Source organism: Staurois parvus, unplaced genomic scaffold (genome assembly GCF_062004578.1).
Source record: "Staurois parvus isolate SC_StPar_1 unplaced genomic scaffold, SC_StPar_1.0 ptg000794l, whole genome shotgun sequence".
NCBI classification, from domain to species: Eukaryota; Metazoa; Chordata; class Amphibia; order Anura; family Ranidae; genus Staurois; species Staurois parvus.
In genome coordinates, this window is record NW_028318590.1 from 949,122 (window position 1) to 972,154 (window position 23,033).

General features: G+C 46.6%; 1 protein-coding gene across 3 annotated transcripts in view; it reads left to right on the top strand.

Annotated features, from left to right (window-relative positions):
• Window positions 1-23,033, top strand: part of LOC149444274 (leukocyte cysteine proteinase inhibitor 1-like) — a 68,835-nt gene that overhangs the window by 12,763 nt on the left and 33,039 nt on the right. Inside the window, exon 3 of one of the 3 annotated variants that reach the window (XM_089654736.1) lies at window positions 5,277-5,679. The exons of the other annotated variants lie outside the window; for them this stretch is intronic. Within the exon in view, the coding sequence (XP_089510862.1) occupies window positions 5,277-5,405 (129 nt within the window). The 3' untranslated portion in view covers window positions 5,406-5,679. Of the gene's footprint in view, window positions 1-5,276; window positions 5,680-23,033 lie in introns of those variants that run through there. 3 annotated transcript variants of the gene reach the window in all.

Genomic DNA, 23,033 nt, shown 5'->3' on the forward strand with positions numbered 1-23,033 from the left:
CTAAAACATTTTTCAAAATTTTCTGTGGTTTATGGTTTAAGAAACAATTAACCCCAGAGGTGATTAAATGCCACCAAAAGAAAGCTCTGTCACAAAATGATAAAAATTTCATATGAGTACAGTGTTGCATGACCGCACAATTGTCATTCAAAGTGTGACAGCGCTGAAAATTGGCCTGGGCAGGAAGGGGGTATAAGTGCCCTGTAGGCAAGGGGTTAAATGCAACTTTTTTGGAAGATTTTTCACATTAAATTGATAACTTAAGATGTTTCGCCAAGTAAATGGATATCTAACATGTCGTGCTTTAAAATTTGCGTACACATGGAACGGTTCCAAAAATCTCAGATGCTTTAATAGCCTTTACAGGTTACCGGTTTAGAGATGCACAGGAGGTATGGAGCTGAGATGATTTCTCTTGCTATGACATTTACCACAATGCCACACAAGTGCAATCGGCTTACATATGCGGGTGGGACTTGCATATGCGCTTGTGCACAAGCACAGGGGGTGGGACCAGGGGTGGACTGACCATTTGGAAACTCAGGCACTGCCCGAGGGCCTGGGGTCAGTAGGGGCCCCATGAGATGCCCCTGGTGCCTTTTTTCATAGGCTTTGAGTTTGGGCAAGGACATGGGAGCCCCATGATCCCCTATTGCCCGGGGGCCCCATGAGTTGTCAGTCCGCCCCTGGGTGGGACACATAAAACTTTTTTTTTTTTTTACAGCAGCTAAAAATAAAAAAAATCTTATTGCTTTCACAAGGGATATGACAGGTCCTCCTTTATGTAGAGATCCATGGTATATTGGACCTAAAATCACTCCTCTGGTCTCCAATGCAGCAGATCAGACACCACAATCAGTGTGATTGGTTGCCAAGTAAAAGGAGCTGGAAGTGTCAATCCTAGTTCAGAGGGAGGAACATCCGTTCCACTGTAGTGCCACCATGACTAGAGCACCAGAGATGGGTCATCCAAATCCCCCCCCCCTTACTATACTTAAATAAAAACCATGACACCAATTTTGGAGTAAATGGCCAACATGGCCTTTTATTAACAAACATTTTAACACCAACCATTCCTTATAACAGAAACATGCAGAGTTGTTGTTGTTGGTCTTCGAAGGCACCCCCCAAAAATGATCTGAAATGCACCTGCGGACAACCATATTACACAAAGGTCTCCAGCCGCAACCAACCAGCTCGGAGACAACCATACCGTCCGCAGTGCAGCACCACCACCTTCCAGTTAAACCTTGGTTAACTGGAATGTCCCCGGGCACACCATACCACCGATGGGTCCCACACCATTATCAGTACCTCCAAGATAAGAACTGCCTCCAAGACCAACAACCACCCAAGACCGAAATAACTCCCTTTTCCCCCCAAGAGGAACACAACACTCCCTATAATAGGGATGGCGGGAGGGAATCTCACTCACCAACGTCCAGCTCCGAATGATGCCCCCCCCCCCCGGGACACCCCACCCTAAGGTGCGGCAGAGCCCACCCACGCTCTCCCTCCACCAACCAGCACCCCCAGCTATACTTTTCCACACCCCCTGGCACATCATTAACCCTTTCTATTCTCCTTCCCACTCTAGGCCTAGTCATGCCTGCCCTGCGCTAATTTTCCTTTCCTTTTTTCGCTACGGGCATTACTTTTGCGGTGGTCCAGGGCTCTGCATTTGGATAGGGGAGCCCAGGAAAGGTGGTTTGGGGGGGATGGGAGATGGTACACCACCTTACCTGCAGAAGTGAGTGAATCACTTTTGCTGTAAAGAGAATTGGGGGCAAAAAACTGATATCATGATGCCTGGTGCGGGCTTTGTCCCAGTATGATCACTTTGACCCGAGGACATCATATCCCATCCTACAGGTGGGAAATGGGTTAATATATCAAATATCCAATGTCTGTCTTCCCCCTGGGGAACAGAAGCAGAGGCACATGTTCTGGTACCCTACAGGCAAAATGGATGTAGGATATACAGGGGGAGATTTACTAAAACTGGTGGTCTGGTGCAGCTGTGTATAGTAACCAATCAGCTTCCAGGTTTTGTCAGTCTAATTGAACAAGTTGAAGCTGATTGGCTCCCATGCACAGCTGCACCAGATTCTGTGTGCTCCAGTTTTAGTAAATCTCCCCCACTGCCAGGGGAGGACTGACCATTTGGGAACTTGGGTACTGTCTGAGGGCCTGGGGTCAGAAGGGGGCACCATGAGATGCCCCTGGTACCTTTAATAGGCTTTTCTGGGTGTGGGCAAGGACACGGAGGCCCCATGATCCCCCTATTGCCCGGGGGCCCCATGAGTTGTCGGTCCACCCCTGCCCACTGCACAGCCTCAGCACCTGCAGCTGGCAAACTCTAAATGCTTCAACTCTATTCAGCACAGGGGAGAAAATGGCAGTTGGCTAGAATTCAGCAGGAAAAGACTGTTCCTATAGACTTTGGCTGCTATATTCTCCCCTGGAGTCCAGCAGAAGCATTTGGTCTCCTGGTTGTCAATTCTCCCCTCTGCACCCCCCAGCACTGCCCCCTAATATGACTCAGTGTACTGCTCATAATTCAGACACTTCTGGATCAGATTTTTTTTTTTTTTTTTTTAATTTTTCAGGTTTCTGCCAGGGCTAGTTAAACCCAAAGGCAAACCTTTTTATTTTAAAGCTTGCCAAATCTAATGTGGTTGGGATTGGTTTCCTCTTGGGCTATTCTATTCACCTGCTGATCTAGCCAGAAAGTCTGTCCCCCTCAGAACAAGATCTTGTAGATGTAAGAAAATTGAGACTTACCATGGACAGGGGGGCTTACAATGATAGGTGTTTATGTATGTAAAACCCATATCCCAGAAGGAACAGAGAATTGCTGTAACTGATTATCAAGTGTGCTGGAGTTTGGAGTGTTGGACTAGCAGATTTAACCACACCAGTAAATTGAAGCCAATCACACCCCCCATGACAATTCTTCTGTGCTCATTCATCCAGAGTTGGGGAGGGGGGGGGGGTGCTCAAATACAGGAGGTGTTACTGGCCAGATCACCTGGTGACAACTGAGGGAGGGAAAAAAGCTTAAACTAATGCAGCCACCACATCTAAGGATTGGTGAACTGCAATGTATTTTTGGTTTTGAGTTTCATATTTAACTCCAGACATGAAGCTGATCTCTCTGCCTCCAGCTCCAGTGCTCTCCCTAGGACACCATCCCACCACCTCCTCTCTGATCTCTCTGCTTCCAGCCTCAGTGCTCTCCCTAGGACACCGTCCCACCACCTCCTCTCTGATCTCTCTGCCTCCCACCACCTCCTCTCTGATCTCTCTGCCTCCAGCCTCAGTGCTCTCCCTAGGACACCATCCCACCACCTCCTCTCTGATCTCTCTGCTTCCAGCCTCAGTGCTCTCCCTAGGACACCGTCCCACCACCTCCTCTCTGATCTCTCTGCTTCCAGCCTCAGTGCTCTCCCTAGGACACCATCCCACCACCTCCTCTCTGATCTCTCTGCTTCCAGCCTCAGTGCTCTCCCTAGGACACCGTTCCACCACCTCCTCTCTGATCTCTCTGCCTCCCACCACCTCCTCTCTGATCTCTCTGCCTCCAGCCTCAGTGCTCTCCCTAGGACACCGTCCCACCACCTCCTCTCTGATCTCTCTGCCTCCCACCACCTCCTCTCTGATCTCTCTGCCTCCCACCACCTCCTCTCTGATCTCTCTGCTTCCAGCCTCAGTGCTCTCCCTAGGACACCGTCCCACCACCTCCTCTCTGATCTCTCTGCCTCCAGCTCCAGTGCTCTCCCTAGGACACCATCCCACCACCTCCTCTCTGATCTCTCTGCTTCCAGCCTCAGTGCTCTCCCTAGGACACCGTCCCACCACCTCCTCTCTGATCTCTCTGCCTCCAGCCTCAGTGCTCTCCCTAGGACACCGTCCCACCGCCTCCTCTCTGATCTCTCTGCCTCCAGCTCCAGTGCTCTCCCTAGGACACCGTCCCACCGCCTCCTCTCTGATCTCTCTGCCTCCAGCCTCAGTGCTCTCCCTAGGACACCGTCCCACCACCTCCTCCTCTCTGATCTCTCTGCCTCCAGCTCCAGTGCTCTCCCTAGGACACCATCCCACCACCTCCTCTCTGATCTCTCTGCCTCCAGCTCCAGTGCTCTCCTCTGCAACCATATCCAGACAAACTAGTGCTGCCCCCATACTCCTAACCCCCATCCCACACTGCTGCCCCAACTTCATCCCCATCAGATGACACTACTGCTTGGCCCCTACAATCATTGCTCCACACCTCCATTAGGTTTTGGGCTCATCTCTTCACCAACTAACATTGTAGGTATCCTTGTTGTTCACCCCCTCACCTGACCTGCTGTCCTCTGCTCCTCACCCCCATCCCTCACTCATCACCACTCTATGCTGCTGGGAATTGCCCCACACCTTATTCCATCCCACACTGCAGACTTCCACTCCCTAATCTCATACTTCTGCCCCCATTCCTCAGTCTACCACCCCAGTTGCAGCCCCCACACCACCTGATTTCTGCTATCCTCCACACCCCCCACCCTCCTGGACTGCAAATGGCTGACATATTCCACAGTGCTGTACAGAACACTGATGCAGTCATATCCAGGGGTGGACTGACCATTTGGAAACTCGAGTACTGCTGAGGGTCCAGTCAGTAGGGGGCCCCATGAGATGCGTTTTTATTTTTTTTTTATTTTTTTTAGGCTTTTTTGAGTTTGGACAAGGACACAGGGGCCCCATGATCCCCCTATTGCCCAGGGGCCCCATGAGTTGTCAGTCTGCCCCTGGTGTATTGTGTATTTATATAGCTCTGACATACCGCAGTGCTGTACAGAGAACACTGAGCCAGTTGTATCTCTGTAACAAGAGCTTACACTCCAATGTCCCCCACAGTCACACTATTATACATTTCTATAGCTCTGACATACCACAGTGCAGTATAGAGAACACTGACAATCTGATGACTGCACCAGAGGAGCTTACACTCTAATGTCTGCAACAGTCATACACCATTAATGCTTCTAACTTTATATCCTCAGAGCTTACACTCTATTGTATTCCCCAGAGTTGCACTTTCATTTTTATAGCTGACCTATTCCACAGCGCTGTACAGACAACATTCCAGCAGTTGTCAGTCCTTGCCCCACAGGAGCTTGCAATCTAAAGTCACCCCCAGATATATTAAGTGTTCTACCAGAAGAACAGTCCCAAGATAACTCATATCAGTGAAAACACAAAATTAAAGGTGGAATTAACATTTCTGCTCTTTCCAGGTGAAAACTGGAGAGGACACTTATATCCACGTTCGAGTCTTCGTACCTCTGCCTGGTACAGGGGAGGGACCGAAATTGGTGTCTTTCCAGGCGGATAAGAAAAAAAATGATCACCTGGAATATTTCTAGGATGAAGAGAACCATGTAGTGGTCACATGATCAGGAATGCCACCTCCCACTTTTTTCAGAAACTCAAAGGACCAACAAGGAGCTAAAGAACCTGAAAGTACAGATCTGATCTTCCCGACATGCACATTTGTGGATGGAGATGTCCTGACTTCACACATCAACTCTAATGGTGGCTATAACATTGATCTGTATCCATTTGTAAAATCCTGTTCAGTGTTTAACTTGCTTGTTTTATTGAACTCTGTAAAGTACAATAAAATATTTTTGGAAAAGAGATTTGTTACCTAAATTTGTAAGTACATTTAAAGTTGCACTGCACATCCATGCGCCTTCTAAATGTGGAAACATTATACAGAGTTCTCCACTTCATTCTGGTGGTGCTCCTGCTATTGTCTAGGTCCCACTACAGGGCTGTAGATGAGGGGTTACCACCAGCCCTCCTGTATGGGGCCCAGGCCAGCAGGGGGGGCCCAGGCAGCTGGGTGAATCAGATGTGGGCAGGGAAGGTGACTTCGGGGGGGATTGCTAGAACTGATCGCTCTGTTGTGCCCCCTGGTCTGGTAAGTGTCACATGTAATTGTAAATTTAAAGGTTGCATTAAACCAAATGTAGTAATGACAAAAAAGAAAATAGATTTGTGACAGAAATTGGTGATAAAAAAGGATACACTATATATATATATATATATATATATATATATATAATTCAATTTTGTTTTGTGACAAAAAATATATATTATAAATAGAGATGAGCGAATCGAACCAGGCGAACCGGAATTCGAGTCGAATTTCAGGAAATATTCGATTCGCGTCGAAACCGAAATTTTGCCTACTTCGGGTGCGCGAATCAAACATTTCCCGATCAGCCGGCAAAAGTGTCCCTGCAGTGAGCTCCGCTATTTCTGACAGTTCTCTGACAGAAGGAACACATGTTTAGCGGTTGAAACATTGTATCTATTAGTTTACATTTAGGATACAGATGTTTCAACCGCTGTACATGTGAAGAAGCTGTCAGAGAACTGTCAGAAATAGAGGAACTCTGCACATACACTTTTTGCCGGCTTGGAATTATTCTTCTTTTCATCCTACTTCTTCTTCTTCTTCATCCTCATCCTCATCTTCTTCTGATGAGGATGAAGAAGAAGAAGTAGGATGAGAATAAGAATAATTGCAAGCCGGCAAAAAGTGTATGTGCAGAGTTCCTCTATTCTGCAGATACACTTAGAGGAGCTCTGCAGATACACTTAGAGGAGCGCTGCAGATACACTTTTTGCCGGCTTGGAATTATTCTTATTTTCATCCTACTTCTTCTTTTTCTTCTTATGAGGATGAGGATGAAGAAGAAGAAGTAGGATGAAAATAAGATTAATTCCAAGCCGGCAAAAAGTGTATCTGCAGCGCTCCTCTAAGTGTATTTGCAGAATGTCATTTATGGAAACAAATAGATACAATGCTTCAACCGCTGTATGGAAGGACAGTCCCAGAACTGTCATTAATAGTCTATTTCTGACAGTTCCATGACATTCCCTCCATACAGCGGTTGAAACAGCTGTATGGAGTGAATGTCCCAGAACTGTCAGAAATAGACAGAAACTGTCACAGAACTGTCCTTCTTCTCATCCTTCTCCTTCTTCTCATCCTTCTCCTTCTTCTCATCCTTCTCCTTCTTCTCATCCTTCTCCTTCTTCTCATCCTTCTCCTTCTTCTCATCCTTCTCCTTCTTCTCATCCTTCTCCTTCTTCTCATCCTTCTCCTTCTTCTCCTTCTTCTCATCCTTCTCCTTCTTCTCATCCTTCTCCTTCTCCTTCTTCTCATCCTTCTCCTTCTCCTTCTTCTCATCCTTCTCCTTCTCCTTCTTCTCATCCTTCTCCTTCTTCTCATCCTTCTCCTTCTTCTCATCCTTCTCCTTCTTCTCATCCTTCTCCTTCTTCTCATCCTTCTCCTTCTTCTCATCCTTCTCCTTCTCCTTCTTCTCATCCTTCTCCTTTTCCTTCTTCTCATCCTTCTCCTTCTTCTCATCCTTCTCCTTCTTCTCATCCTTCTCCTTCTTCTCATCCTTCTCCTTCTCCTTCTTCTCATCCTTCTCCTTCTTCTCCTTCTTCTCATCCTTCTCCTCCTTCTCCTTCTTCTCATCCTTCTCCTCCTTCTCCTTCTTCTCATCCTTCTCCTCCTTCTCCTTCTTCTCGTCCTTCTCCTCCTTCTCCTTCTTCTCATCCTTCTCCTCCTTCTCCTTCTTCTCATCCTTCTCCTTCTTCTCATCCTTCTCATCCTTCTCCTTCTTCTCATCCTTCTCATCCTTCTCCTTCTTCTCATCCTTCTCATCCTTCTCCTTCTTCTCATCCTTCTCATCCTTCTCCTTCTTCTCATCCTTCTCCTTCTTCTCATCCTTCTCCTTCTTCTCATCCTTCTCCTTCTCCTTCTTCTCATCCTTCTCCTTCCTCATCTCCAAGGGCATTTAAATTAAAGGTACAGTGTTCTGCACTAATTTAAAGGCTCTCTGAAGCCTAGAAACCCTTTTTATAAGTCATCTTCGTAGCGGAGAAATTTGCATCGAATCGAATTTCATACTGGAATTCGCCGAATCAGCCGAATCGAATTTTTCATTTCTTTGCTCATCTCTAATTATAAAGTCCCAAATCCGTGTTGAAATGAAACGTATTCGTAGCCAACAATCACCATGTGTAAATCCACCACCAAATAAAATGAAAGAACTCACCAGAGCGATATGCTGATTAAACTATAAACCGGCATAAAACACTTTCTGCTCTGGGAGCGATGTTGTGCGGATGTAATACTCTGACATTCAAGGAGCAATGCAGGGAACACTCAGCAAGATAGATCCACTTCTCAAAGACCTGTTCCTCCGATATCCAAACCAAAAGGGGTAGAAGAACATGGAGAACTCGTGGTGCAGTATTTAACTAGTTGCCGACCGCAGATAGCCGAATGACGGCTGCACTGCGGCCGGCCAGTTCTGGGTGGACGTCATATGACGTCCTCCCAGAATACACTCTCCTGCGCGCCCCAGGGGGCGCGCACCCGGCGATCTCTGTGATTGTTGTGTCCTACGGACACAGCTGATCACGTGATGTGGTAAAAGGCCAATCACAGCGGCCTTTTACCACGTGATCAGCGGTGTCCAATGACACGCTGATCACAGGGAAATGCAAGTGCCGGTTCTCGGCTGCACTTTCCTCACGCTGTCAGATCGTGAGGAAAGTACTGCCGAGAACCGGCAGTTGTCAGAGCGGGGATCGGCACCGATCATCAGGGCACTGATCAGTGCCCTGATGATCGGTGCCCAGCAGTGCCACCCGCAAGTTCCGCCCACCTGTGCCCAGCAGTGCGCCCACTAGCTCCGCCCACCTGTGCCCAGCAGATCACCCACCTGTGCCACTCTGCAGTGTCACCCACCTGTGCCCAGAAGTGCCACCTACCTGTGCCCACCAGTGCAGCCCAGCAGTGCCGCCAGTCAGTGCCCAGCAGTGATGCCAGTCAGTGCCGTCTATCAGTACCCATCATCAGTGTCACCTATCAGTGCTGCATATTAGTGCCGCCTATCCGTGACACCTCATTAGTGCTGTCTATCAGTGCCGCCTATCTGTGTCACCTCATTAGTACTGCCTATCAGTGCCCATCAGTGCTGCCTCATCAACGCACATCAGTGAAGGAGAAAAATTACCTGTTTGAAAAATTTTATAATAGAAACAAACTTTTTTTTTCAAATTTTTTACACTTTTTTTATTTTTAGCGCAAAAAGTAAAGTGCCCAGTGGCGATTAAATACCACCAAAAGAAAGCTCTATTTGTGAGAAAAAAATGATAAAAATTTCATATGGGTACAATGTTGCATGACCGCGCAATTGTCAATCAAATTGCAGCAGCGCTGAAAATTGGCCTGGTAAATAAGGGGGTATAAGTGCCCGGTAGGTGAGTGGTTAAAGGACTTTTTTTTTTAAATTAAGTAATGCACTTACAAATAGAGGTGTCCTAGCCGACACCAGCAATGACAGCGTGCACTCTAGACAAAAAAAACAAACCCGGCCTCAAATGCGCAGGCGGCTCGGGAACGTAATGACGTCACAGGCTCTTCCCTACGCGTTTCATCAACATGCTCACTTCTGCAGAGCACAGTGGAGGGACACGCATGGCTTTTTTTTTTTTTTTTTTTGGGGACCAGCAACAGACTTGCAGGATGTCCATTGCAGGTTTTGCTTAGGAGAAGTAATTATACACACCTATGAGCTCATCCCTACCCTGAAGGAACTTGCATTCATACTAGTGCCAATGAACCTATTAGAATGTCTTTGGAGTGTTGGAGGAAACCCACACAGGGAGAACGTGTGAACTCCTGGCACGTGGTAGCATGGGTGGGATTTGAACCAAAGACCCTAGAGTTGTTAGGTAGGAGCGCTAACCACTAAGCCACTATAATAGGTAAACCACCTGCGCTACTCAAAATACACAAACTATACACTAAACATATATGTAGGGAGCTGCTATCACCCGACTAAAACCTGAATGTACTAAAGAACAATAAAAAATGGTGTTGCGCTCCCTAAATCGTATCTAAATACACTAAATACAACCCATAAATATATACAATAAACCAATAATCTTATGCATATAGATATAAATAACATGTGACACCTAGATCAATAAACATACATGTAGACAAACATCACATGGTGAGATCAATAAACATACATGTAGACAAACATCACATGGTGAGATCAATAAACATACATGTGTAGACAAACATCACATGGTGAGATCAATAAACATACGTGTGTAGACAAACATCACATGGTGAGATTAATAAACATACGTGTGTAGACAAACATCACATGGTGAGATTAATAAACATACGTGTGTAGACAAACATCACATGGTGAGATTAATAAACATACGTGTGTAGACAAACATCACATGGTGAGATTAATAAACATACGTGTGTAGACAAACATCACATGGTGAGATCAATAAACATAAGTGTGTAGACAAACATCACATGGTGAGATCAATAAACATACGTGTGTAGACAAACATCACATGGTGAGATTAATAAACATACATGTGTAGACAAACATCACATGGTGAGATCAATAAACATACATGTGTAGACAAACATCACATGGTGAGATCAAACATACGAGTGTAGGCAAAAAACATCACATGATAACAAAGTGAAAACTAAACATGCGTCCTCAAAAACACGGAAAAAACGTGACTTGGGTCACGAGGGAAGTGATAGATGAATGGTATAAATTGTGCCTCAATAAAAAGTGCCGTGTAAAAAATAACTCGCAACAAATGTGAATGCACTAAAGTGATAAGGTCAGGATAAAACCTGATAACAAAAAACCTTTTAAAACCACATGACCTCCTAACCCATCAAAGTGATGAATGACAACCAATTGTTGTCTGCCAGGTGCCATGCAATCCCTAATTGGGATAAATAAGTGTGAACGCCCGAATCACACACCTACTGAGCGACATATCAGACTGGATGTCCCTCCACTTCCTTAAACTGAACCTCTCCAAAACTGAGTTTCTTGTCTTCCCCCCAGCCCGGACACCACCCCCATTGACTTCTCCATCACATCCAACAACGCTACCATCAAACCCGCCCCGCAGGCCAGAGTACTTGGTGTCATTCTGGACTCCAACCTATCCTTCCAGCCCCAAGTCCAATCTTTAACAAACTCGTGCAGACTCCACCTCCGCAACATGCAGACTCCACCTCCGCAACATGCAGACTCCGCCTCCGCAACATGCAGACTCCACCTCCGCAACATCGCCAAAATCCGCACGTTCCTAACCCCAGAAACCACTAAACAGCTCATCCCCTCCCTCATCATATCACGACTCGACTACTGCAACTCCCTCCTCACTGGCCTTCCTCGCCGCTGGCTATCCCCGCTTCAGTCCATCCTGAATACGGCTGCCAGACTCATTCACCTTTCCAACCGCTCTGTCTCCGCCACCCCCCTCTGCCAATCCCTCCACTGACCTCCACTCCCCTCTGCCAATCCCTCCACTGACCTCCACCCCCCTCTGCCAATCCCTCCACTGACCTCCACCCCCCTCTGCCAATCCCTCCACTGGCCTCCACCCAGTGTCCTCCACCCCCCTCTGCCAATCCCTCCACTGGCCTCCAATCAGTGTCCTCCACCCCCCTCTGCCAATCCCTCCACTGGGCTCCACCCCCCTCTGCCAATCCCTCCACTGGGCTCCACCCCCTCTGCCAATCCCTCCACTGGGCTCCACCCCCCTCTGCCAATCCATCCACTGGCTTCCGATTGCGCAATGGATCAAATTCAAAATCCTAACACTGACGTACAAAGCCGTCCACCATACTGCCCCGAACTACATCACTGACCTAATATCCAAGTACTGCCCAACATGCACACTCCGCTCCTCACAAGACCTCCTTCTCTCTAGTTCCCTGGTCTCCTCCTCCCATGCCCGCCTCCAGGACTTCTCCAGGGTGTCACCCATCCTCTGGAACTCCCTGCCCCAACCCATCAGATTATCACCTACTCTCCTCTCCTTTAGGTGCACCCTGAAAACCCATCTCTTCAGGGAAGCCTACCCCACCCCCTGCTAACTTGCTGACCTCCTCCACTCTTCCTACCACTCCATCCCCCACAGCTATCCCTTCCTGTACCACCATCCCCTCCCTCCTAGATTGTAAGCTCCAAGGAGCAGGGCCCTCGATCCCCTCATGTTTTGCATTGTATTGGTATTGTTCTGTCACATGTTCTGTCCCCCTTTGTAATGTACAGCGCTGAGTGAACTATCGGCGCTTTATAAATACTGTATAATAATAATAACACAAACACATAGAATACAGAGTTACAACATCATAAGAGATTGTGAAAGAAAAACTTTTCAAAGAAATATTGCTGAAAATTGTGCCACTAAACCATTCATATATAATGGCGAAAAAGTCCCCTTGTGCACTCTTCAAACGAGTGAAGCACATATATTGGTGATGTGAGTGAAAAAATCTGGATCCTCCAATGGCTGGATTGCCCCCTCACCTTACTACAGCGACCCCAAAGGGCCAATGAGCCTTGAAATTGCCAGGTATATTAATACGACCCATCCACATCAATGATTCAGGTTAAGCAGTAATGGTGGTATCCTCCTTTACATGCATCACTGAGAATGACCCATCCAGATATCCAAGCTTATCCTAAACTCAGCCAACTCACATATGGATTGAAAACAAGAAGCAACTCCCATTGTGTAATGCTGGATGTTTAATACCAAAAAAGTAAACCAGCAAGTAGCTCACTCACATTTGCATGTTCAAAATCAAGCTCATGTATATTGCTGGGTGTACTCTCTGGGTGTACAAAGATGGAGCCTCCGCAGGCAGTGACGTCACCACGTGTCCAACGCATTGCGTCACATCTCACGTGACTTCTTCAGGAACAATAGGCGTGGTGACAAGCCCTTCCTTTTATACACAGTCTGCTCCTTAAACTCTAAGAGGTTAACACCTAGATCTAATTATAGGGAACACCCGTGGCCATTTTATTGAAGACCTGTGGCCATGTTTAACCACCGCCCGCCATATAGTAATATGACGGACGCAAGGTGGTTCTCTCATTCTGGGAGGACGTCATATGACGTCCTCCCATACTCACTGCGCATGCGCGGCTCAGGGAGAACGCGGCGATCTGCGGTGCGGTGTCCCTCGGACACAGCGGATCACCGATCACGGAAAGAGACGAAGATGTCGGCTCGGTCATGTGATCAGCTGTGTCCAATCACAGCTGATCGCATGTAAACAGGGAAATGCCAGTTATCAGCATTTCTCTCCTCACAAGCTGTCACGCTGACAGAGGAGAGGAGAGCCGGTAATAGGCTTTCCGCGGAGGGGACATCTACACTGATCATCAGAGCACTGATGATCAGTGTGCCCTGATGATCAGTGTGACCCCAGCAGTGCCACCTGTCAGTGTCCATCAGTGCCTTATGTCAGTGCTCATCAGTGCCTTGTGCCAGTGCCCATCAATGTTACATATCAGTGCCCATCTGAGTTGCCTTTCAGTGCCACCTATCAATGCCAGTCAGTGCCACCTATCAATGCCAATCAGTGCCACCTATCAGTGCTGCCAATCATTGCCAGTCAGTGCCGCCTAACAGTGCCAGTCAGTGCCATGTATCAGTGCCATGTATCAGTGCTGCCTTTCAGTGCCACCTATCAGTGTCCATCAATGCAGCCTATCAGCGCCATCACTGCAGCCTCATTAGCGCACATCAGTGAAGGAGAAAAATCACTTATTTACAAAAATTTATAACAAAAACTAAGAAAAAACATTTTTTTTTTCCAAATTTTCAGTGGTTTTTGGTTTGTTTAAGAAAAAAGAAAAAACCCCGAGGTGATTAAATACCACCAAAATAAAGCTCTATCTGTCACAAAAAAATTATAAAAATGTCATATGGGTACAGTGTTACATGACCGCGCAATTGTCATTCAAAGTGCGACAGCGCTGAAAGCTGGAAATTGGCCTGGACAGGAAGGGGGTATAAGTGCCCTGTAGGCTAGTGGTTAACCACTTGCCGTCCACCTGCTGTTTATAAACGGCAGGGCGGCGGCACTCCAGGGGCGGGTTACCGTTCATTAACACAGTGAAACACCGATCGTTAGGCGGGACCTCTGTACGAGGTCCCGATCATGTGATCACTGATTGGCCAATCAGTGATCACATGCAAAGTAGTAAGCAAGATGTCACTTGTGACATCATTACTTACTACGTGTGAAATCTGTGAATGATCACAGAGGTCACATGGTACAGGGCTATTCACAACAGCCTTGTACCATGTGACAAGCTGTGACCAATCACAGCTCACTCAGTATTTCTCAATGGCTGCAAGAATGCAGACAGAGAGAAAGAGAAATGATTGCTTTTACATCCTATATCGGTGTAAAAGCAATCACTGTAAACAAAAAAAATAAAAAATCTTCATCACCCCCCACAAGTAGTACAGTGTCACCATGGTGACACTCTACTGCTAGGGTGACAGTATGTAAAAAAAAAAACCCCATAAATAATAATATAAAAAAATAAAATAAAAATGTAAAAAAATTTTTAAAAATGATAATTTTTGGTTATAAACTAATTTGGCTTTTTTTTTTACTAAAAATATAACGGAATACTTTTTGGTCAAGATTTATGATGAAAGATTATTTATTTACAAAATTTTATAAGAAAAACACTTTTTTGCAAAATTTTTGGACTTTTTCATTTACATTGCAAAAAAAATAAAAATCCCAGCGGTGAATAAATACCACCAAAATAAAGCTTTATCTGTCTCCAAAAAATGGTAAAAAATTCATATGGGTACACTGTTGTATGATCAAAGTGTGATAGCGCTGAAAGCTGACAAATTGCCCTGGACAGGAAGGGGGTAAGTGTCCAGACAGGAAGTGGTTAAAGAGCTAAAACCCCAACTCTGGACAAAAACGATCTGTGGATAATTATAATAATATATTCTTAATTTATAAGCCTCATTACATTTATACCACTAGACTACCAGGGATATACATATTGGCACCTATATCTGACCATTAATAATGGAATAAATAGGGCCATTCATCTATCACTTCACTCGTGACCCAAGTCACGTTTTTTCCCTGTTTTTGGGGACGCATGTTTAGTTTTCACTTATTTATGTCATCATGTGATGTTTTTTGTCTGCACACATATGTTAATTGATCTAAGAATCGCATGTTATTGTTTATGTCTATGTGCATAAGATTATTGGTTTAATGTATATATTTATGTGTTGTATTTAGATACGATTTAGGGAGCGCAACACCATTTTATATTGTTCACTAAGCCACTATCCTGCCAATGACATTAATTGGAATCTATTATTATTATTATTATTATTATACAGTATTTATAAAGCGCCAATAGTTCGCTCAGCGCTGTACATTACAAAGGGGGACAGAACATGTGACAGAACAATACCAATACAATGCAAAACATGAGGGGATCGAGGGCCCTGCTCCTTGGAGCTTACAATCTAGGAGGGAGGGGATGGTGGCACAGGAGGAGATAGCTGTGGGGGATGGAGTGGTAGGAAGAGTGGAGGAGGTCGGCAAGTTAGCAGGGGGTGGGGTAGGCTTCCCTGAAGAGGTGGGTTTTCAGGGTGCGCCTAAAGGAGAGGAGAGTAGGTGATAATCTGATGGGTTGGGGCAGGGAGTTCCAGAGGATGGGTGACACCCTGGAGAAGTCCTGGAGGTGGGCATGGGAGGAGGAGACCAGGGAACTAGAGAGAAGGAGGTCTTGTGAGGAGCGGAGTGTGCATGTTGGGTGGTACTTGGATATTAGGTCAGTGATGTAGTTCGGGGCAGTATGGTGGACGGCTTTGTACATCAGTGTTAGGATTTTGAATTTGATCCGTTGGGCAATCGGAAGCCAGTGGAGGGATTGGCAGAGGGGGGTGGCGGAGATGGAGCGGTTGGAAAGGTGAATGAGTCTGGCAGCCGTATTCAGGATGGACTGAAGTGGGGATAGCCTGTGGCGAGGCAGGCCAGTGAGGAGGGAGTTGCAGTAGTCGAGTCGTGATATGATGAGGGAGTGGATGAGCTGTTTAGTGGTTTCTGGGGATTTTGGCGATGTTGCGGAGGTGGAGTCTGCACGAGTTTGTTAAAGATTGGACTTGGGGCTGGAAGGATAGAAGTACCACGATTCAAGAATTAAGATATATAAGTAGATAGTATAAGAAAATATGAATTTGACATTAAAAATTATTTGTCATATAACAGAGATATAACTGTAATGATGAGATATATATTTACCATTAGAAAATAATATGTATTACTCTGTAACATTCATTAAAAAATGCATTTATTTGCAGAACATGAAAAAACACTACAAAACAAGAGAGAATTAATAATAGAATTAGTGGCCAAGGCTAGAGCTCAGGGAATCCATCCAAACACCCGGAATGCCTGTTATATGGGGGCCCTGGTCACCTGGCACATGATACCTGAGGGGAGTGCATCTTCTCTCCAAGAGGGTGATTCCTGTCCCCCTAACCACCACCCACTCCTGAGCCAACCAGGCGTTCACAGTCTCATACCCTTTAATGCTCCTTCAAACTTTAGGTTAACTCACAACCAGGGGCGGACTGACAACTCATGGGGCCCCGGGAAATAGGGGCTCTTGGGGCCCCTGTGTCCTTGCCCAAACTCAAAAAAGCCTATGAAAAAGGTACCATGGGCATCTCATGGGGCCCCCTACTGACCCCGGGCCCTCGGGCAGTGCCCGAGTTTCCAAATGGTCAGTCCGTCCCTGCTCACAACATTCATTAAATACATGTAAGCAGGTTGAAATCAGTTAGACAGGTGCTGTCCCGGATGGGAAGATTAGGGGTTAATGCCTTTCCCGGTTCTTTTAGTTTTTGAGTGATATCTCTAAGCCCAACCCACTGAGCCTGTGATATAAAAGAGTGCCAGTGGTCCGAAGAAGAGATCATGCAGATGATGATGATGATTTTCCCGAGGAGAGCTGAGAGCCCAGAACCCATAAAAAGAACCCCGTAAGGGAAGGGACCAGGGAGCAGCACCCAGGAGGAGTACAAGGATGCCACCAAGATGTGAGTTCGATAGAACTTGGGGTTCACCCTGAAGACACCAGCTGCTGGAGAAGCCTATGATGGACTTGGTAATTACATGGACTCCACCTTTACAGGTATGCCGGGACAGCACATAGCCTGAGTAGGATTAGGAATTAGGGACTGTGTCATTTTGGACTTTGTACTTTCTCCACTTTATTCAGTAAAGCATTGAAAATTTGCCTTTTGGCTGGTCTGAAGTTTCTCAAAGGGGTGTAATGCAAGTAACTGGCACAACTTTGCACTTAGTCTAGAGTTTAGGTCACTAGCACATGTATGAAGAGTCAGCACGCTAAGAGTCATTCTAGTGCAAGGTATACATGTGGTCACCATCAGCAACGAAGGTACAGTCAGCAAGCAGCCTGTTGTAAATGTGTACCTGTTATGGGTGGAATTGCCTCTAGCCACAAGGGAGATGTTGTTGGCTCTCCCTCCACTGCATTCCATCTCCCACAGCAACCAGAACAGAATGGAACTGCAGAGGTCCCCATCCTGTACAGAGGTTCAGAAGTTCTAGAGTTAAAGTCCTGTTGGAGCCTACGCTATGTGCAAGGTGCGGTTCCATGCTGCTACTGGGACTGGTAGTGGGAAAACACTGGACAGGTGGCTGTGGTCAGTGTTCAGCATGTCCTGCCTAATTGCAAGCTACAGTGGGAAGATGTACATTTACATGGGGACCCGAGAGTTAACTTGAAAACAGTTGTTGTGCAAGTGTACATGGTGTACATTCATCTCTATAAAAGTAAAGGCTTGTCTTAAGGTCAGGTATTTCCTGAGGGCAACCTCAGGCTTTTCCCAGGGCGTTCCTGAAAACAGCACTAAAGCAAAGGTACCCCATATGTGTGGAATAGAGAGAGAGAGAGACCCTGTACAAGGTGCCTAGCATAGCTCAGAAGAACCCACCCCGGAGTAGGCCTCTCATGTGATCCTTGCTTGGCATCCAACAAAGAGGGAAACATGGAGGACATGACAAACGACCACCACCCTACCCTTACATATGGTTTGCCCTTGCTAAGACAATCATGAAGCAAGGAGTTTCTTTGCTTGAAGCTTTACCTAAATACTTGGAAAGGTTAACAAGGTACAACAATCCACAATATGGCAGTTCTTAACATAAGTAATTAACATACACAAGGATCCACAATCAGTATTAAAAGTGCAATAGAACACCTTTCCATATCCCGGGCTTCTGGTACAATGGCCCACTATCCGCAGGAGGGGTACTGTGGTGCTTACTTAAAATTCAGGCCCTACTTGTCCCCAATCCTTACCCCAGGCTCCTGGGGGAGCTCCCCTCCTTACAGACGCATTCTTCTCTCCTCCCTGATGATCAACCGAGACCTAGATTGGCTCCTCCCTTCATTATGTAGCACTACCTCCTTAGGAGTCGCTAGAAGATTAGGGTCCCCCTAAAGTCCTGCAAAGCCAGACATCACACATCTTCACACAAGCTTGCATCCAGAGTCTGAGATCAGTCCTTGAACTTTGGTTGAACCTGGGATAGGATTAGGGGTGTACAGGATGCCCAAGGAAACAGATGAACTGAGGACTGTAACAGCGTATACCCAGAGATGGATGCGGTTCAACCATTTTTGGCTTCAACCTCCATCTTGGCAAAGGGGTTAACCATCCTGACAAACATATTTCCCCCTCATTCCCACCCCTTCCCTCTCTGTTAATTCACAAGGACATCTGGTTGTGGGTCACTGGCAGGCTAGAGCCAGCAGGGAGCCCAGAGCTATAAAACACCTCTCTGAGCCAGGGCCTAGCTGTCCAAAGAACCTGTGCAATTTAGCACCTCATATAAGATAAGGCAAGCTTTCCCCTGAGTTCAAAGAACATTCCCAGGAAACACAACCAGATAACCTTTATTAAAATCCATTTTTCCCCTATGTCTCATATCTTGGAATATGAGAGACTTACATAAAAAACGGACATATCGTCAGACTGGCCACGAGAAGGCAAACAGTTTGGTAGGTCACTTGCATTGTCTCGAATACATAGGAAAACAGAAAAGTAGATCTCGTGAACCGAACAGTGTATAATTTCATAATTCATATCTAATCAATCCTCAGACGTGTCTGCATAATAATCTACCCGCGGGTGGAATGTCACTTGTGCAGATGGAAAGTTATGGGCCAAAATATGAGTTAAGGGAGATTTTGGCTCTAGTTGAGGTATCCACCCATACCTCCACGCCCTAAACGGGGTATTGGTCCTTGACTTCAGAGACACCCGGTGACCGTTTTATACAGACGATTATCTCAACCATTATAGTGTTATAGCTGATATCGCCGAGTTTCCTCTTTCTCTGTACAAAAAGGAGGTGGTGGCAGTGTGAAGGGTTAATTGCGTAATTAACCTGACCCAGTAACAAATGCTCAGGCTGCCGGTACAACGATTGTGGTCCAATTAGCTGGAAAATCGTTGTGCAGGGTGCAGTTGGGTGTGGCATTGTTACGCACATGACATCGCGGTTTTAGTTCGGCTAGTCCTTTGGTCACGAGTTTGGTGAGAAGGTCTGGGGTCTGACGCTGCGATCGTGACAAGGACAACATCCTGGAACTATTTATAAGCCTTCACTGCAGCACAGTCTCTGTTGGAGAGCTATCCAGCCTCTCTTTAATGTACCACCCCAGACCCTAGATAAACTTCTCTTCACCCAGCAATCTGGAGGTATCCCTGAACAGGGGATCTGGTGTCTGTTACTGTAAACATAGACAATCCCAAATAGACAGTTGGTTTCCCATCAGAGTGCTCCTTCCCCTATCTGCCCAGGGGATGCAGGTCTACTCACTCAGATCCTCTCCTGTACCGCTGATGGGTTGGTGGCTGCTACTAGGCCTTTTAACTGGTCCGCTCCTTCCCTGCAGTACAGGTAGTCCTTGCTCTGGGGGCCAGCAAAACTCTGAGCTTTCCTTCTTTCCAGCTCCAGGCCTGCAGGTAAGCCCTATCCCAATGGGCCTCCTCAAAGCCTACTGCCTTCAGCCTCACATCTTCCTCACTCTCTTCTATCCCAACTTTCTCTTAGTTGAGTAGGCTCCAACACGTTTTAGAATGCCCCAGCCCCTTGCCAAGCCTTCTGTTGGGGATTGACTAGGATCCATCAAGAGCGCAAGCCAGCCACTCCTCAGATCCACCCACTGCCTTTAGGCCTTCCTGCAAAGCCCTAGAGCAGGAAGAAACTCCAGAGGGGCTGGCCTGCTCCTGACCACAATTTGACCTTCTGGCTATTACACCCAGGCTGCCCTCCTCTCTATCAATCAGGACTCTAGCTCCTCCTAGCTAACTAGAAGGGTGCTACAACTATATAAAGGAAGAGGGGGGATCCAATCCCAAAAGCATGCCTTCAAAAGGGAGTGGTCACTGTTAGAAGAACCCTCACTAAACCCCTTCTTACAAGTTCACAAAAAGGATGTTGCAAAACTTCAGTGCAGAGAAGAGCACTTAAAGTGGTTGTAAAGGCTCACCTGCATTCATTCTATACTCACCTGAGCCTCATCTCAATCCAGCGTTGTGCACCAGAGCCTCGGCTGTCCCGAGTCTCTCCCTCCTCATTGGCTGAGATAGCCGTTGGCTTCCCTACTGTCAATCACAGCCAGTGAGCCAATGAGGACAGAGTTGTTGGCACGGCCAAACCACATCTGTGTGTGAATGGACACAAAGAGCAGTGGCTCAGGAGTGAGCCTGCTTGGATGCCTCCATAGCAAGCAGCTTGGCAGGAGGGAGGAGCCAAGAGTACTGGCGGGGGACCTGAGAAGAGGAGGATCAAAACCACTGCACAGAGCAGGAAAGCATAACATATTTGTTTTTTTTTTTAAATCTGCCTTTCCAATCACTTTAAACTCATAAGAGGCTGGGAGGAGCTCAGCTATGAGGAAAGATGATCGGTACTGAATATAAACCCAAATAATAGACCCATTGGACTCACTCAGCTCCTAATCCCAAGAATGCATATAATGTGAACAAAAAGAACAATAGTGGGATTTTCTAACGGTGCTGAAAACCTCCCTTCAGAAACACAACTCACAACAATTTTTGGAAAACAAAAACTTTTATTACAAAATCATTAAAATACCTTGGGGGGGCCTGAACCCCTAAAATCATTTATTTGTAAGATAAACGGCTCAGCCACCCCTGTCAGCATCACCCCCACATACACTGATCATATCATGAGAAACCAAGTCACAACATGACATATAGATGGTGGGGGGGAAACCACAAATATGGGGAAAGATGTCTCAACGCGTTTCACATATAACTTCTTCAGGGGTTCAGGGGGTGCAGGTAGCTGTAGCTGCAAAGAAACAGTCCAATAATATACAGATCACATCACTGACAAAGAGCCGGTATTTTCTCGGGCCCCCTGTTCCCAGGGCCCGCGACTCTGTAACAGGGGTGGACTGACCATTCGAGCACTTGGGCACTGCCCGAGGGCCCGGGGTCAGTAGGGGGCCCCATAAAATGCCCCTGGTACCTTTTTATAGGCTTTTTTGGGTGTGTTTTGAGTGTGGGCAAGGACACAGGGGCCCCATGATCCCCATCTGCCCGGGAGCTCCATGAGTTGTCAGTCCGCCCCTGCTCTGTAAGCAGCCCCATGCTCTCCGACACACCCGGGCTGAGGAGGGGATAGTTATTGGAACAATATATGGAATACTACGATCACCAAAGAAAGGGAAAATGGCAGCAATCACATCAAGTATGTGAAACAGTTGTAAATGAATGTATATAATTGGTATTAATCCAGTGAATGACCCCCAATCCTTATACTGGGGAAGGTGCTATCTAGGGGGCGATGCTGGGACAACGGTTTGGCAGTCTTTGTCAACCTCTCCCTTAGGCTTCGTTCTCACCAATGTGTTTTTTATTGATTTTTGCAGAAATGCACTACAGTCCATGTAACATGGTTTTCTATGGAACATATTCACATCTGCGCTTTTTTCAGCTGCTGCGTTTTTGGAAAGGGTTGGGGGCTTTTTAATAGCAAAAAGCAGCGTTTTTACTACAATAGAGTTCAATAGAGAAGCTGCTGAAATGCACGGTAGTACATTTTTCCCGCGTTTTGCATTCTTATTCTGCCCAGCAACAAGAAAAATTCCACTTTAACAAAAAAAAGAGAGCTGAACAAAACGCAAAAAAGCACTGGAGAAAGCATCAAACACAAAATGCATATATGTGAACCAAGCCTTACTGGCCAGTACTCGGGGGCCTAAATCTGGCACTGGAGAGCTCAGAAGTGACGGTAGATCTAGACGTACATCTACATCTCCCTGGCCCCTGAAGCCTGTTCCGTGTTCGGATCGCACTGACAGGCAATGAGGAAGAGATTTGACGCCTTTTGTTTTAACCCCATTTTTGCCAACAAATGCCTTGCAACTGCATGCAATGCGGGCGTTTGCAGTGCTTCCCCATTGACTTCAATGTGTAGCCCCTGACAATTGCTACAAGTTGTGTCAACTTTGCAGTGGGGGCAAAATGAAACATCACGGCCGGTACATGTAAACACCCCCATCCCCTGCTAATTGCAGCTCAATAGGGGCGGGTGGTAGGTGGCAAAAAAAGTGGCTCAACCACTCATTTTTACCACCCTCCAACTGCAAGTCTAAACGAGGCTCAGGTCCCTCTGAACTCGGGTCTAGGTGTCTGAATGGTGTCCCCAGTAAGCAATACTGTTCCTTTAAGTAGGGTGTAGTAGGGTATGGCCAGCAGTGCCTCCTATGGTGATGACCTGTCTGCTCCCACCCCATGTCCAGGGCTCAGAGATATCAGCTGCAGATGTCTGATTTAACCCTGAAAGGGCTGAACCATCGCAGGTTGCAGGGTGGTTGTGGGCGCGGTTCCCATTCACTTGAATGGCTCATGTTTGGCAATAGTATTACTACGAATGCAGGGGGGGCAGTAATTTTTGCTGCATCACGTGGCACCTGCATCATGTTTTCCTTTAGGTGGGCGGTCAGTAAAAGAAGAATGTAATACCAGAGACCTCA